The sequence below is a fragment of the Leopardus geoffroyi genome, chromosome D3 (genome assembly GCF_018350155.1).
Source record: "Leopardus geoffroyi isolate Oge1 chromosome D3, O.geoffroyi_Oge1_pat1.0, whole genome shotgun sequence".
Classification (NCBI taxonomy): Eukaryota; Metazoa; Chordata; class Mammalia; order Carnivora; family Felidae; genus Leopardus; species Leopardus geoffroyi.
In genome coordinates, this window is record NC_059339.1 from 18,258,423 (window position 1) to 18,276,003 (window position 17,581).

Below are 17,581 nucleotides of genomic sequence, written 5' to 3' on the forward strand. Positions count from 1 at the left end.
CTCATTCTTTGCATTTTGCCGCACCAAGAAGGGGAGGGCTGTGTTAAGTGACTAAACGGATCTTGGTTGGTCCTTCCAATAATCCTCTGAGGTGGGCGAGGCTTTTCCAGACGGGGAACCTCAGGTTCAGAGAGGGAACGTGATTTGTCCGAGATAGCACTCCGTGGGTGGCGGGGTCTCGCTGTGCAGTGACTCGTGCTGCCCTGGACTCTCGGTGCGGTCATTTGTGGTGGTCGTCGGGATAAATTGCATCCGGCACTGGCTCAGTTCCCCACATGGGATCACCTTGGACTCTCGGCACTCTGTCTCGCGAGGTACGCACGTCCTTACCCTACTTTGTAGATGAGGATCCTAAGTATTGCCCAAGGCTCACCCTGCTTGTAGGTGGCAGAGCTGAGGTCAGCTACCAGGGCACCAAACAAGGTGCCCAAGGACAGTGGGGTTTTGCCGTGAATGATGTGTTGGTGTAGAAGGAGCCCTGGCCTGGAGCTGGGACCGCAGTGCTGATCATGGCTGTGTTGCTAATTTCACGCGGGACCTCCGACCTCTGCTCCTCTATAGAATAAGGACACTCCTTAATAAGGACGTGCTCACCTCCAAGGGTCCCCTCCCAGGCTGTGGGGTGGAGCAGGTGGGTTTGGGGGGAACACGGTGACCCGTGACACCCCCGTTCCTGCAGGCTGGCGTGCAGGTGAAGGTATCCGCTGGCCGGCTCTGAACGCCCGGGCAGCCTCACGCGGCTGGCTCCCCTCACCTGCGTGACCTCTGCCTTAGCAAAAGGACATCGGGCCACCCGCCTGCCAGCTGGAGGGTTCTTGGCTGCCCACACTTTATCCTGACACTCTGCTTCTCTTTCCGTCCCAACGTGGCCAAACCCAGGCAAAGCGTCTCGCAGGTGAGCACATGGGCACAGAAGGTGCTTCTGATCAGGGGGGTGTTTCAAACACAGTCGAGAGACGCAGATTTGGGCCAGAGGTCAATTGTACAAGCAGTGAAATAGGCCTAAGTACGTACAGGAACGTGGCAAGCCGGGGGAGGTGGTCCTGTGGGCTGGCCAGCCCCAGAGAGCGTAGACAGCCTCCCGAGTAACTGAGTCTGAGTCAGGGGAGGGCTGCCCTGAGCACAGACCTTCATGAGTGGCTCAGATCCGTGGGGGACAAAGGAGGGCGTGCCGCATGGCCGACTTGAGTAAAAACTCACCCGTGCTGGAGCACCGGCCGGTCTGAACTCCTCCCCCATGGCCTGATGCATGACACCAGCCTGCTGCTGAAAGGTGACACCCTGTGGGCCGGGTTCCCTTAGTCACCCCGTGGGCGCCTGTCAGGACCCACATGAGAATGGAGCTGGCGGCCGTGGCCACCGTGGTGGTAAGTGGAGGCAAACACCCAGGGGCTCTTCCCCTTGGTGGGAGGAAAAATCCACGCGTGGAACAGAATTGCTGTCCTCACGCTGGCATTCTGCCCCCCTCGGTCCCGCACAGACCTTGCCAGGGATGGGTGTGTGTTGCAGGGGTGGGGGGCCGCGGGCCAACAGATCCCGACCACCCCGCACCACCCCCCCCCTCCACTCTTCATTTGGTCGCTGCCCCGTGCTTGTAGGTGCCGAGCGGTTTCCTGCGTTCGTTGTGGCTGGACCCATGATTGCTCTGACACCTGGCAAGGTTTGCTTTGCAAGACATAAAAATAGCTCTGGCTGTGCTCAGTTTTCGGGTCAGCTGGGCGATTTCGGCGAAGGGCGACAGTTTGGCATGGTGTGGGCCCCAGAGCTTCACTGCGGGGACTCCTCTGGCCTTTCCTGCCCATGGACTCAAACCACCTGCACAGTGCTCCTCCTGGACCACTGTGCACGTCTGGCATTGTTAGTTTACATGTCGCTCTGATGCTCCGTCTTCCAGGGACACGGCCAGGTGTCTGGTTTTACCGTCGGGTGTCCACATGCTGGGGGGTTAGCACCGTCCATTTTAGGGAATTTATCTACATCCACTTTTCATGCTGGGACACTGTGAAAGCTTTGGGTGGGGGGGGCCGGATTTGAGTGAAGTCAAGGTCCTGAGCTTCTCTGAGCCCATTTACTGAACTGTGAAATGGAAGTGAAATGACAACAGCAATGATAATATCCATCACAGTTCTGAGGTTTGAGGCTGGCAGGCACCCTATACTCGTGACGGTGTAATATGTATAAATACTATTATGTTTATTTATTTATTTAAAAAAATTTTTTTATTAAAAATGTTTAATGTTTATTTTTGCGAGAGGGAGAGAGAGAGCGAGAGAGGGAGAGAGCGAGAGAGAGCAGTCAGGGACGGGGCAGAGAGAGAGGGAGACACAGAATCCGAAGCAGGCTCCAGGTTCTGAGCTGTCAGCACAGAGCCTGACATGAGGCTCGAACCCATGAACTGTGAGATTATGACCCGAGCTGAAGTCGGACGCTCAGCCGACTGAGCCACCAGGGTGCCCCAATAGTATTATGTTTATATATTATCCCAAGAGCAGATAAATGCAGGTAGATGGGGCAAGAATTAGTATCCCCATTAAAAAAATTTTTTTTTTAATGTTTATTATTTGAGACAGAGAGAGAGAGACAGAGACAGAGAGCAGGCAGGGGAGGGGCAGAGAGGGAGGGAGACACAGAATCGGAAGCAGGCTCCAGGCTCTGAGCGGCCAGCAAAGAGCCCGACGCGGGCCTGACACTCTTGCGAAAGAGCCGCTGGAAAGACACTGCTTGTATCCCGGCACCCCTGATACAGGTCCCAAGATGGAAAATTCCAAAGTCCAAATCCAAATTCCAGCTTGCCTCAAGCCATCAGTTGGTGCTCAGTGTGGGTGTGCGGAGGTATCATTCGTTTTGTACATGCCTTGAGGGTATTGCGATGTCCCAAGCTGGGCACCAAGATCCCGAAATGAATGACAGTTCATCCCTGTCTACAAGGGTATCCGAATTGGCCCGGAGAGACCAGTCGGTGCCGTTTCCATGCTGTGTTGTCTTTGTTTCCATGCTGGAGGTCTGCGGGCTCTCGCACCCTGTCACGCTCCCCTGCCCGGGGAAGGTGTAGGACTCTAACCTAATGGGCTCGCTAAGGGAGCCAGAAGAGCCCTTGCAACATTTTTGGTACTGTCCCCTGCCAGTGACTAATTTCTAAATCTGTCCTAAGGGCATGCGCGAGCCAGCAATGTCAGGACTCTGACCTTTCTCGCTGGCACTTTTTAAAACTTTCTTGAGAACTTGCTATGTGCAAGAGTGAAGTCCCCAGAAGGACCTCACCATCGAGAAGCAGGGGGGAGGGAGGGAGTAGACCTGGGGGTCTGGACCCGGTGGTGGTCCCCCGAGAGCAGTTTTGTCCCCTGAGACGTTTGGCGACGTCTGGAGACGTTTTGCATCGTCGCAGCTGAGGGAAGGGGGTGCTCCCGGCGTCTAGTGGGTGAAGGCCGTGCACCCTACGATGCGCAGGACGGCCCCCACCCCACCACGGGCCAGGGAACGTTCCAGCCCCGGAAGCCAATAGTGCCGTGGTTGGGGAGCCTTGGGGAGAGAGCAAGGCGAGGGCATCAGAAAGCTGGGTGCTGCTGTGAACAGGCGTGTACCTCGGCTTGTTTCAGTCCCCGCTTTCAGTTTTTGTGGGGCTCCGTCTAGGGAGGGAAAGCCCTGGGTCAGAGAGCAGTTCCATGTTCAAGTTTTTGAGGAGCCCCCGAACTGTTTTGCACGGCAGCCCCACCATTTCCCAGTGCCCCTGGCAGCGTACAGAGGTTCCGGTTTCTCCACGTGCTCACCAGCCCCTTGCTGTTTTCTCCCCTCCGCCCCCCTTCCTTCCCCCCTCCCTCCTTCCCTGCTTCTCTGTCTCTCCGATTGCAGCCATCCTTGTGGGTCTGAAATGGTACATGGCAGCATATTGATTTGCATTTCCAGAACGACTAAGGTTGGATCTGTTCGTGAGCTATCGGCTATTTGTATATCTGTTTTGGAGCAATGTCCGTTTGTGTCCTCGGCTCATTTTAAAATCAGCTTGTCTGGGGGGGGGCACTTGGGTGGCTCAGTGGGTTGAGCGTCCGACTTCGGCTCAGGTCACGATTTCACGGTTTGTGAGTTCGAGCCCCGCGTCGGGCTCTGGTGCCGACGGCTCGGAGCTTGGAGCCTGCTTCCGTTTCTGTGTCCCCCTTTCTCTCCGCCCCACCCCTCCTTTTGCTCTCTCTCTGTCTTTCAAAAATGAATAAACAGAACAAAAAAATTTTTAAATCAGCTTGTTTGTCTTTTTGTTGCTGAGTTGGAAGACTTCTGTATATGTTCCGGATGCTAAACTGTTAGCAAATGTGTGATTTACAAATATTTTCTCCCCTTCGGTAGGCTGTCTTTTCACTTCCTTGGTAGTGCCCTTTGATGCATAAAAGTGTTTAATTTGAATGAGGTCCAATTTATCTACTTTTTTTTTATGCTCATGCTTCTGGTGTCACATCTGAGAATCCACCGCCAATTCTGAGGTCACAACGATTTGCTCCCATGTTTTCTTTTAAATTTTTTGTGTTTTTTCTTCAATTTTTTTAATGTGTATTTATTTTTGAGAGAGACAGAGACAGAGCTTGAGCAGGGGAGGGGCAGAGAGAGAGGGAGACACAGAATCCGAAGCAGGCTCCAGGCTCTGAGCTGTCAGCACAGAGCCCGACGAGGGGCTCGAACCCGTGGACTGGGAGATCATGACCTGAGCCGAAGTCGGACGCCCAGCCGACTGAGCCACCCAGGTGCCCCCAATTTTTTTGCGGTTTTAGTTCTATTTAGGTTGTTGACTCATTTTGAGTTGAGTTTTTATATGGTCTGAGTTAGGAGTCCTGTCGTAGACTCTGGGTCTAGAGTTCTTTCTTGTCCAGCAAGAAAGCAGGACGCAGGATTAAAATGTGAGAGATGGCTAATGTCCAGGAGGAGACAAGAGCCCCGATTAAGGGTCCTTGCTCGTTTTTATTAGGATCAGAAGGCTTACAAACGTGATGATGGACGTGCACAAAGAGATAATAAATCTGTGAACATTAACTCATGGGCGTGAGGGAAAGAGGGTTTTGAAGATATACGGTGTTAGAGGTTTGGGTCAATATAAGACAAAATCCTGGATCCAGGCAGATGGTTGTTCTGGGCAACTTTACCCCGCAGTGGTCTATAGCCCTATTTACCTATTTACCTAATTTGGTTCTTCCTTCCTGTGGAAGAAGCTTTCTGCTATAGTACTAAATTGGGGGGGCATATCTGCCCTGAATACCTAATCTTACTTACCTCATATACTTTTGTGTTGGGGCCTTTACCCCACCCTCTCTATACCTATTTAACCAATCTTGTTTACCCAAACATGGGTGTGAGCATCTGTGGCTTTCTAATTCTTTATGCCTTGTTAACCCATCGGTGCAAGCCTGGGGAATCCCTAAGCTTATTCCCCACAGAGTCCAACCTCATTCTATTGCCTGTAGAAATCAGTTGTCTCAGAACCATATGTTGAAGAGACTATTCTTTCCTCCTTGAATGGTCTTTTTTTTTTTTTTCTTCAAGTTTGTTTATTTTCTTTAGTAATCTCTATACCCAGCGTGGGGCTTGAATTCACGATCCTGAGATCAAGAGTCTCATGCTCTTCTGACTGAGCCAGCAAGGCATCCCCCCACCCCCCACATTGAATGGTCTTGATATCTTCATAAAAAGTCTATGGGCCATAGATGTATATGGGTTTATTTGGGGACGTTTGATTCTAATCCATTGATCTATATACCTGTTCTTTATGCCAGTGCCACACTGTTTTGACCGTAGTTTTACAGTAAGCTTTGAAATCGGAAAGTGTGAGTCCTCCAACTTTGTTCTTTTTTTTTTTTTTTTCAACGTTTATTTATTTTTGGGACAGAGAGAGACAGAGCATGAACGGGGGAAGGGCAGAGAGAGAGGGAGACACAGAATCAGAAACAGGCTCCAGGCTCTGAGCCATCAGCCCAGAGCCTGACGCGGGGCTCGAACTCATGGACCGTGAGATCGTGACCTGGCTGAAGTCGGACGCTTAACCGACTGCGCCACCCAGGCGCCCCCAACTTTGTTCTTTTTTAAGATTGCTTTGGCTATTGGTTCCCCTTGCAGTTCCATATGAATCTGTTTATCGTTTCAGGTAGTATGGCCATCTTAACAGTAGGAAGTCTTCCAATCCATGAACATGGGATGTCTTACATTTATTTAGATCTTCTTTAATTTCTTTCAGCAATGTTTTATACACCAGCATTGTACACGTCTTTCACCTCCTTGGTTAAATTTATTCCTAGATATTTTATCCTTTTGGATGCTATTGTAAATGGAATTGTTTTTTTAATTTCCTTTTCAAATTGTCCATTGTTGGTGCAAGAAACACAATTAATTTTTGCATATCAATCCTGTATCCTACAAATGTGCTTAATTTGTTCATTACTTCTATTAGGGTTTTGTGTGTGTGTGTGGATTCTTTTTTCTTTTTAATTTTTTTAATTACATGTATAGAGAGAGTGCAAGTGGGGGGAGAGGGGCAGAGGGGGAGAGAGAAAGAGAGAGAGAAGGAGAGAAAGGGAGAGAATTTTAAGCAGGCTCCATGCTCAGCAGAGAGCCTGATGAAGGGCTCGATTCCACAACCCTGGCATTATGATCCGAGCCAAAATCAAGAGTCAGCTGCTCAACCAACTGAGCCACCCAGGGGCCTCGTGTGTGTGGATTCTTCAGGATTTTCTATACACAGGCATCTCCTGCTTTTTGAAAGTTCACATTATGCCACTTTGTTTTTGTGAAAGACCTACACTAGTACCTGTTTTTGCTAACTGGAGGAAATCTGAAGAGGATTTTTGCTTTTAGGAAAAAAAGTGGAAAAGTTAAAATAGCCAAGCTGCTTTGGTGAGAACCACACTCAGCACCTCAGCACCAAAGCCGCCATAGCTTTGAACTGTGTCTGTGAGCATCTGAGTTTTGTCTTGATTTATGTTGTGTATCCATTAGCAAGATGTGTCCTCAGCTACCAGAAAAGCCTAAGAGAGGTTATTTTATGGGCCTGGGAATGCTCAAAAGTGTTTTCTTATCAATTAATGGTAATTGCTTCTTTGCTTTACGCCATTTCAACTTATGAAAGTTTTCAGAGGAACCTCTCTACTTTTGGATAGCTAGAAATGATTTCAGGTCTTCCTTTTCTGTTTGAATGGCTTTTATTTCTTCTTCTTGTCTAATTGCTTTGGCTAGGACCTCCAGTACAATAGCAAAATAGGTGAAATAGGTGAAAAGTGGGCACCCTTGCCTTGTTCCTGATCTTCAGGAGAAAGCTTCTGGTCTTTCACCATTGACTATATATTAGCTATAGGTTTTTCATAACGTGCCTTATTGCATTCAAGTTCCTTTCTATTCCTACTTTTCTGACTTTTTTTTTTTTTTTTTTTTTATCATGAAAGGGTGTTGGATTTTGGCCAAATGCTTTTTTTTTTTTTTTTTTTTTTTTGGTGTTCATCGAGGTCATCCTGTCAGTTTCCACTCTGTTCTATGGATGTGGTTTGTTACATTGATAGATGCTGAGCCACCCTTGACTGCCTTTTCTGTAAAAAGAAACTTGATGACCTCAAAGAGAAAAAACCTCCTGACCCTGTGTATTACCTGGAAAATACCCTGATGACATCTCAACAGTTTCTGTTGCCCAAAGTGCACAAGAAGTACTCAGGGTCGTGCCATTCTGGGAAATCTTGAGAATGTTTCTACTTCCCTTAAGAACATAATATTGAATTATAAAAAGACAAAAGCCTTTTAGATACTATATTGATATGTTTGAGCTTGGTGGTCCTGTTTTTTTGTTTTTTGTTTTTTCTAAATGCTTCTACTGTATCCCTGTGGCAAAATTGGTTCCGAAATTTCAACACGTTCAGGTCGTATTTTTGTTTGTTTGCTTTTTAAGAATCTTTACTTTAAATAGCAATGATCGACTCCACTAATAGGGCAGAGTTAGCATGGAGGGACGAGGCATGGGTTAGAAATCAGAATATCTGAATTCATGCATTCGGCAAAATGACTTTTTGTCTCTTGTTAAGCTCTCCGTTTACCAGACACTTTTTTAGACCCTGTAACAGAACAGACTCCCTTCGGTCTTGCTGGGTTTTCATTTGAGTCTAAGCATACTCCATCCCGGGCGTACTAGTGCTAGGAAGAAAATAAGGCAAAGTGCCCTTCCCCCTTCCAGAACCATGATGACGATTATGACGGTAATGCAGCGATGATGGCAGGGGTGATGATAAGATAATGGTGACAGACGTAACAGTCCCTTTACATCTACAAATTGGAATATGTAGAGTCTTCTCTTTTCTTTCTAGGTAACAGCTTTATTGAGAGATAATTCATATGCCATTCGGTTCATTCATGTAATCTATATACTTCCGTGGTTTCTAGTACATTCCCCAAGTACATTCACTACAGTCAATTTTAGAACATTTTCATCCCCCCAAACACAACCCTTGTATCCTCTATCCCCATCCTACTAGCCCTAGGCAACCACTCACCTTTCTGTCTCTGTGAATTTGCCTGTTCCAGGCATATCAGATACATGGCGTCATACAATGTGGTCTTTGGCACCTGGCATAATGTTTTCAAGATGCATCCGTGTTGTAACGTGTGTCAGTGCTTCAGTCCTATTTTATGACCAGATAAGACTCCGTTGTATGGATGGATCACCTTTTGTTTACCCACTCTTCAGGTAACGGACATTTGGATTGCTTCTACTTTTTGGGTCTTAGGAATCTATAACGGGATTCATAACAGGCATGATCTACTCATCTCTTACATGCGTGTTGATGATTTACAGTGAGCATGTGTTAGTGCCCCTAAATGAGAGGTGAGAAACGGACATCCAGAGGCGTTCAGGAACGTGCCTAGGACCACAGAGTGCGTTCTACACAGAACCACTCTGTCCACTGCCTTTCCTCTCTGGCACGGCCAGCTGAACCCACAGAACCCTAGCTTGCCCCTTGCCCCGTGAGCCCCTTTAGGGTGGGAATAACTCCATTATGTAGACTCTAAAATGCCTTTCCTTTTTTCCCTACAGATTTTCTGAATGACCTTGCTTCTTTTTCTATCTTGTTTGATTTTCTCCTGCTTGACCTTCTCCTGGTTAAAATTCTGGGGGGAAATGACAGACTTCAAGCAAGTCACCAAGAGCACACCCGAAGGGAGCTGTAGCCCAAGCCAAGCGCCTTTTCCAGCCTCAGACAGCTCAGGGGAGCCGCCGCAGAAAAATGATAACAACGGCCCTCTGCCAGAGACTCCTAACCGGGCTGAGCCAGCCTCCCACAGAGGTGCTGACGATACTGATCAGCAAAGAACTTCCGGGCCACCCCCACGCCAGAATCCCCCAGGAGACTCCCTTTCCTCTGATGACACCTCCCCAGCGCCTCAAGCCAACGCAACAGGGACCGCGGACCTGAAGACCCCAGATACCGATGGCCCGTCGTCTCCAGCCAAGCCCCAGGGCCAGCGAGCCAGACCCCTCTCCAAGAAAGACGAGAAGCAGGAGCACATCAAGAGGCAGCTGATGACCAACTTTATCCTGGGCTCCTTCGACGACAACTCCTCCGATGAGGACCCCAGTGCCGGCTTGTTCCGAGAGTCTCCCCGGAAGGGCAGCCGGGCCAGCCTGGGGACTCTGTCTCTGGAGGCTGCTCTCACTGCAGGCGAGCCGGAGAACCCCGTCCCCACCATAAGGTAACGTGCCCTGTGTCCTTCTAACTGGGAGGCACAGGAGACTGTCTTTCTAGAAAGAACTTAGCCCAGTTGGGAAGCCGACCTTGAGTGTGACCGGCTGTAATTTAAGCCGAATGAGCCAAGGCTGACAAGAGCCATGCGGGATGGGATGATGGGGGCTGGAGGGAGGGACAGGTTCCCTGCCTCCTGAAGAGACCTTCGTTCATTTGTTCCTTGATTCTTTCAACAGGTAACTAAGCACGGAGGCACCTGCCTTCCCCTTAGGGATGCCTTCAAAACAAAAACTCAGATACTGTAACCGCATCCAGCAATTTGTTGGAAACAAAGGCCCATAGGCCCGTCACAGGCGGGAGTGTCGAGCCCGGGTGTGCAGTTGGTGGCTTTGTCTGTTTTTGTTGTTGCTGTTGAGCTTTGCCGCCTCCCTTCTGGGCGACAGAATTGCAAACAGAATACGGTAGTTCCAGGGGGAAAACTCAGGAAACACAGACAAGCAGAGAAAAGAGAAGAGCCACCAACCGTAACTTGGCCAGGTCCTCTGCTTTCCTTCCAGTGTCCTTCCCTCCTTCCGGACTGTTCCTTTCTCCAGGAGGTAGAATCCCACTGGCTGTCGGTCTCAGCGCACCTTTCGTACTCTCTCTCTCGAACGTGAAAAACTTGGACGAGGAGGTGGCTTCTTCCATAGGTGCCCACGTTCCCAGGGAGCTTAATTTGCGCTCTGGTGACGGGAAATAGAAGGTAGAGAGAGACGAAATGCGAGTATTCCCTGTACTGACCGTCCTCAGGGGGGAGTTCAGTTTGAGGTTCCGGAAGGGTTAAAGGAAGGGAGGGCTTTAGGGTCTGGTACAAAGAGCAGTCGTTGGTGTTGGAAGCAGAGCTGGTTCCACCCTGGGCTCTGCCACCCCCCACTGTGTGCCCTTGGGCATGGCATTCGCCTCTCCCGGCCTCAGTTCCTCGTCTGCCAAACACTGACCTGATTAAATGGCATAACGATTGTAACGTATGCAGAGACCGGTACATAGTAGGTGCTTAATAAGCCCCGGATTCCTTCATAGCTCCTTCCTGTGGCTTGCTCTTTGTCCCCCCAACACCCACTTCACCCACCACTTTACAGTTTATATAAATTATCCATTGATCGCTTAGAACAACAGCACAAGGCTGGCGGTGGGTCCCCATTTTACAGATGAGAAAACCAGGGCTCAGATCCGTGGCGTCCCCCCCACCGCCGCCCCACCCTGGCTACGGTTGACCCTTTTGCTCACATCCGTTGGTCCATCTTGGGTCAGCTCTGAAGAAATATTCAGGGGGGAGCCTCCCAACCCCCTCCCCCCAAAACCCTCCAGAGTGTTGCTTTGCAGAGAGCCACTGCTGTGCTCTCCCTCTTCCACAGGGTGGTCACGCCTCTTCCCCGGGGCTCCCAGGTCAAAAGCCCAGGCCACGTTCAGATGTGGGCAGGTGGCCTGCAACCAGCCGGAGGGGTGAGGAAATGAAGCCTGACTTAGAGAAGGCCAATGTGTGGGTAAAGTGCCCCTGCTGGAGTCCGGGGAGTTCCCTTTATTAATATTATTCTTTCCCGGTCAGCTGCTAAATAATCTGCACCCTCAGGCAAATCCCCTAACCTTCCGGGGCTCTGTTTCTGCAAAATGGAGGTAGGGAGTAGGGGTTTTATTTTATTTTATTTTTTTGCTAGTCCTTCCAACCTTCCCATTTCGCAGACAGAAACCTAAGACCGGGGTGGGGGGGTGGTTTATTCCAGGGGGCTGCACTCAGGCAGAAGCCACGGCAAAGGCATTGATAGGTCTGCGGATCTTCCCTGCTGGTAACAGGTTCTTCACAGACCGTGTGACCTCTGTGTCGCTCCAGAGGTCACCTTGTGGCCCATGCTGGCGTCTTCCTGCCAGGCCGCCAGCCAGGAGACTGGGTAGAGAAACGGCACATGTTTAATTCTGTGGCGTGGGAGGAGCTCTTTTTGAATGATCTCAGAGAGCCTTTGTCTTCCCCCTGTGCCCTCGCCATCCCAGAAAACTCACATTTGCTGTTCCCTCTGAACTGAAATGGCCCCCACCCCCTCCTCCACACCCCCCTCCCCCTGCCACCGTTTCCTTACACCTCCGCCCAGGACCTACTTCAAGGCATGTGACTCTCTGCTGCCTCCCTCTTGAAATTCTTAATAACTTTTCAACAAGGGCTCCATGTTTGCATTTTGCACTGGGCCCTGTGAATTCTGTCGCCTGTCCTGCCTGCCCACCAGAGTCACCTCTTCTGCTTTTTTTTTTTAAAGTTTATTTATTTATTTATTTTGAGGGAGAGAGAGTGAGTGGGGGAGGGGCAGAGACAGAGGGAGAGAAAGAGAATCCCAAGCAGGCTCCACACTGTCAGCACAGAGCCCGACTGGGGGCTCGAACTCACAAACCATGAGATCATGACCTGAGCCGAGATGGTGTTGGATACTTAACTGACTAAGCCACTCAGGCACCCCCGAAGTCACCTCTTCTGAAGGGTGTTCCCTGTCCCCAAGCATTCCCCATGTGCCCCCATTTCTTGATTGATTGCTCTGATATGTTTTCACAACTCATCATCATTCCTGAAGATTATGTCATTAATTTCCTTGTGTTGACTTGGTTGTTACCTGTCTCCTGCACTGAGAGCAAGGTCCATGCAAATGGTGCCACGTGGGTCTCCAGTTTTCCCCACCGACTAGCCTAGTGTGGGTTCATGGTAGACTCTGAATAAATATTTGCCGAATGCATGAATTCAGTGAGGAACCCAGGCTTGCCAAAGACAGAATTCTGCATTCCTGGGGCATGCAAAAACACTTCATGAAGGAATCTGGGAAGGAAGGAAGGAAGGAAGGAAGGAAGGAAGGAAGGAAGAAAGGGAGGGAGGGAAGGAGGGAGGAAGGAAGGAAGAAAAGTGGGAGGGAAGGAATAAATGGATGGATGGATGGATGGATCGTTGGATGGGTGAATAGACACTTTGCTGTTGCTTTCAGCAGCAATAGCATTTTTGTTTTCATAAAACTCTTTTGTGTAAATCGTATGATTTTGTAGACTAGTTCCATGGTTAAGCCCTAATTTTTCTTCTGCATTTAATATGGTTGTACAATCTCCCTGTTCCCTCCCATCTTCCCAGCTGGCAAGGGCCGGCTGAGATTATGGACCCGGTGACTTCGTGCTGTCTGTTCAAGTCCCCTCCTCGTCTTCCCTTTTGGGTTCATCTCAGGCCAGGTGTTGGGACTTGGCTCTTCTCTGGACTTGGAAATAGTCCCCAGATGGTGGACTTCCCATGCAACCCTTAGAGAACAAAGCTGGTGAGAACATTACAAGTGCCAAAAATGCTCACGTGCTGTGAAATGAAGGTTCCGAGGTAATCACTTTGGTCAACAGTGGCAATGTGATTAGTATACAGTGGGTCTGGGGTAAGATGCCCATTCAGAGCACTGTTGCCCTGATACTTCTCTCCTGTGGGTGCGTGTGTGGATTTAATGGGTGGGATAGGACAGGTTCAGGATCGCACAACTGTAGTCCTGAAAATTAAAGTTACGACCCAGGGGGCGCATGGGTGACTCAGTTAAACGTCCCGCTCTTGCTTTTGGCTCAGGTCACGATCTTACAGTTCACGACATTGAGCTCTGTGTCAAGCTCTGTGCTGAGTGTGGAGCCTGCTTAGGATTCTGTCTGTCTCTCTCTCAAAATAAAAAAATAAACTTAAAAAAAAAATAAACTTATGACCTGGACATTCATTAGTTGGTGGTGAACTCATTTAGCAGCAAAATCCACCTTGAATAGATGTAAAGTTGTTTGTAGTGTTTATTTATCCTGTTTTGTGAATATTCATGCCTTCTGCTGCTGAAATAGTAACATGAAAACGTATCGTGTAAAGCTTTACCATCACCCCCCAAAAAAGTTCCCAAATTCCAAAGCATATTGAGTCCTGGGAGTTTCAGATAAGGGATTGTGGACACATGAATGTAATGTGCTTAGATTTCTGCCCAATTAGTAAGCACAGAAAATGAGGGTGCTTAATGTTTGTGTGCATGTGTGTGTGTGTGTGTGGGGAAGGCTGGAAAGTCTATAAGGAATGTGTCAAAATAGTTAATAATCATTGTTTTTATATGGTGCAATTATGAGTCCTTTAAATTTTCTTCTGTGTTTTCCAACTTTCTGCTGTAGATATTGTTACAACAAGTGTGAACAATGTTTAATAATAAAACCTTATAAAAATATTGGGGGGGGGAGGGGCGCCTGGGTGGCGCAGTCGGTTAAGCGTCCAACTTCAGCCAGGTCACGATCTCGCGGTCCGTGAGTTCGAGCCCCGCGTCAGGCTCTGGGCTGATGGCTCAGAGCCTGGAGCCTGTTTCCGATTCTGTGTCTCCCTTTCTCTCTGCCCCTCCCCCATTCATGCTCTGTCTCTCTCTGTCCCAAAAATAAATAAACATTTAAAAAAAAATATTGGGGGGGGGGGAAAGTGAACCAGTCATCCCACTTCCTAGATAAAAAGCTGAAGCCCTCACCCTCAGGGGTCTGTCAGAGGTCTCTGATATCTCTATCAGAGATAATCATAGGCCCTCAGTGCCATTCGAGCCCGGACCCTCAGCAGGTGCAGGTCAGAAAGCGGTCTGCGAACTCCCGGTATTGATGCTTAACCTGGTCTCCGGCAAAGATGCTTCCACCCTCCTCCTAACCTGTTCTTGGCATTAGTGAGAAGAATGAGGCAGGGGAGGCAGCCATTAAGCTCTGTGACCTTGAGGATGTCACCTACCCTCTCAGGGGGCTGGACTGGATGCTCTGAGATCCTTTGTGGCCCCAGCAGCCTTTGCTTTTGTTTCTTTGTGTGTGGAGCGGTGCGTGGTGGGGGGCAGGGGGGCGGTGCTGGAAGAACGGAGGTTGGGGGGGGAGGGGGGAAGATAGCTTGGGGAAAGTTTGTTAATTTCGAACCATTTTCTCCTGGGCCGGTTGTCCGTGGATGGTCTGGGTCCTCCTAGGTAAACATTAGGACAAACTCAGAGATGAAGCGGTCCAGTGGAGAAGCTAAGGTTTGTCCCATCCGTTCATGGGCTTGGGAGCATTTATCATAGGCCTGCTGGTTGCCGGGCTCTGTGCAGGCACTGTGGGTGCTCAGATGGCCTCAGAGAGGCCAGGCCAGGCCAGGCCAGGCCAGGAAGGAGCCTAAGAGGCCACTAGCCCAGAGAACTTCCCATCGTGGGCAGAGAACTTCCCACTGCGCATGCTTTCTCCTCCACTCAGCTGTCAAGTGCCCCTGGGGCCGAGCCGTTAACCTTTCTGTGCCTCAGCATCCTCCAGAACGAGGTCACAGTGCTGCCTACCTCACAGGCCCGGTGCCACGCTTAGCTGAGCTACTGTGAGCCCACAGTGCCATGGCGTGATCACTGTCATTGGGTGCCAAGCACAGTGGTCATAGCGAGGGCCCAGGCCCCGCAGGCAGACAGGTCTGGCTTCGGATCTCAGACCAGTCCCGTGAGCTCTCTCAGCTGCAATTTCCTTCTCCGTCGAAGCGGGGCAATGCTGGTGTCTACCTCACAAGTGTGCTGAGATCACGGGAGAAGGAGTGGCGGGTGTGGGTGGCCCAGGGGCTGCCTCGGGGGCCGGCCGCTGAATGGGCATCTTCCAAAGCTCTCGCCTGTGGCCGTGGTTCTTCCCAGGCCCCTCCGGGCGCACATCCTTAAGGTATAGCAGCCTGTGTCCGCAGGGGAGGAAGTGGAGGGGGGGCAGGCGAAGTGTCCCCAACAAAATGGTAGAACACAAGGCAGTCCACAGGGTGCTTTCCCAACCACTCACTTCCCTGGTGGGAGTGCTGAGTTCAAGAGAGGCTTCTCAAGGTAGACCGCAGAGCCCAGGGAGGCGAGTGCGGGTCGGTGGGGTCTGGACCGCAGTGAAGGGACACCACAGGCGAGCACCCTGACACCCGGGACCTTGCTGCACTTCTGTCCCAGATAACGTCCTGGGTGGGCTTGCGTCGGGCCTCTTCCAGATCCTTCCTGCTCATTATCTCCCCTCCGTATCTCTTTTCCTCTGCTCCAAGTAGCGAGCAGGTCATAAAACTTTAAATTGTCTGTAAATATTTGTTATTTGTCCCTCAGTGAAATGCCATGGATCTTTTGATAATGTTTTAATTGTCTTATTCCTTTATTGATTTAGGGAGAGGCTGGCAGAAACCCCGTTTTCAACTCTTTTTAGCTCCTAAGATGTTTTCTGGGAGGTTCGGGGGAAGGGGGCCTCTGTTTTCACATTGTTTCATTGGCGGACTGGATATTGAGTTTCGGAAGAGGCTGGCTATTAATACAGGATCCAGAGAAACTAAACATTCCTTTCTCTCTCTCTTAAATATCTGGATCCCGCTTTATTTTTATTTTTTTAAAGTTTATTTTTTTATAATTAAAAGAATTTTAATGTTTATTTCTGAGAGAGAGAGAGAGAGACAGAGTGCAAGCGGGGGCGGGACAGAGAGAGAGGGAGACACAGAATCCAAAGCAGGCTCCAGGCTCTGAGCTGTCAGCACAGAGCCTGACATGGGGCTCAAACCCACAAAAGGTGAGATTGTAACCTGTGCCGAGGTTGGACGCTTAACCGACTGTGCCACCCAGGCGCCCCTTAAGTTAATTTATTTATTTTGAGAGACAGAGTGAGAACAAGCGGGGAAGGGGCAGAGAGAGAGGAAGAGAGAGAGAGAGAGAGAGTCTTAAGCAGGCTCTGCACTGTCAGCACAGAGCCCAATGTGGGCTCAGTCCCACAAACTGTGAGATCGTGACCTGAACTGAAATCAAGAGTCAGATGTTCAACAGACTGAGCCACCCAGGGGCCCCGTCTGTATCCTAATTTAGAAAAATCTTTCACTTCTGCTCTATGCTTAATGGAACATTTCCTCCATCACATATTGAAAGGGATTATTTTAAATTATTTTGTTAATGTTTCTTTATTTTTGAGAGAGAGAGAGCTTGCACTCGCATGCAGGGGAGCAGGGGAGGGGCAGAGAGAGGGAAGGACAGAGGATCCGAAGCGGGCTCTGTGCTGTCAGTGGGACTTGAACTCACAAACCATGAGATCATGACCTGAGCTGAAGTCAGACACTTAATGGACTGAGCCCCCCAGGTTAATGCCCCAGGGCATTATTTTGTTTTTGTCTGAATGAACGCACTTTGTATATGGATGGTTTTACAGATGAAGTGGAGAGAAGAGGTTTGCTCGGGGTCACAGAGGGCACAGGGCCAGGCTTGAGGCCACTCACGGCTCCGGAATTTCCACTGTGCTGCTAGTCACTTGTACGTGTACCATTTCTTGTTTTTGCGTGTGCCTTTCGCCATTGACCTGGCTTTTCCCTCTGCCATACCAACAAGTTAAATTTAGCCTCTGATGAGTCTGAGCAGAAGGGCTTGTAACACGAGACTGCATCTACAGCCAAGTTTGAACTGTCATCGAAAGCACAGTGACAATTGTTTAGAGGAGATGTTTGTATAAAGGCGGTACCGAGCAATAGGGGCGCGTGTTATTCTTTCCTTCCGATCTTCTCTTCCCTAATAAGGCAGGCAGAGAAAAACCCAAGTCGTTATCACTCTGATGACGTGCCAAGCGCGGACATCTAAGTGAAATCCTTTTCTTGAGAGCCCCCACGTGAAAGCAAGCTGTGTTACGACGTCCCTCGGGCTGGGTTGGCGGAGAAGTTAGCATCACCACGATGTCCAACAGGAGTTGGGGTTTTGTCACTAGAGGACAAAAATCCAGAGCGATGCAAGTAAACCGATTCAAGCTCTTTCCCACTTGATCCTTACTGACTTGGGGTCTTTTGAAATGCTTTCATTTCCTGATTTTAACTGTTTTCCCTATTTTGAGGTGAATATATTAAATTTGGGTCATGTCGGGGATGA

At 49.6% G+C, this 17,581-nt stretch overlaps 1 protein-coding gene across 5 annotated transcripts in view; it reads left to right on the forward strand.

Moving 5' to 3' along the window:
• Positions 1 to 1,108: 1,108 nt before the first annotated feature.
• ACACB (acetyl-CoA carboxylase beta) overlaps positions 1,109 to 17,581 on the forward strand; it is a 112,891-nt gene continuing 96,418 nt past the window's right edge. Inside the window, exons 1-2 of one of the 5 annotated variants that reach the window (XR_006707805.1) lie at positions 1,109 to 1,367; positions 9,047 to 9,702. Coding sequence is in view for 4 of the 5 variants with exons in the window: in XM_045459127.1 (XP_045315083.1) it covers positions 9,056 to 9,702 (647 nt within the window). In the remaining variant the exon portion in view is untranslated. Of the gene's footprint in view, positions 1,368 to 9,046; positions 9,703 to 15,139; positions 15,387 to 17,581 lie in introns of those variants that run through there. The other 4 variants (XM_045459127.1, XM_045459125.1, XM_045459122.1 and 1 more) reach the window with 4 other exon arrangements.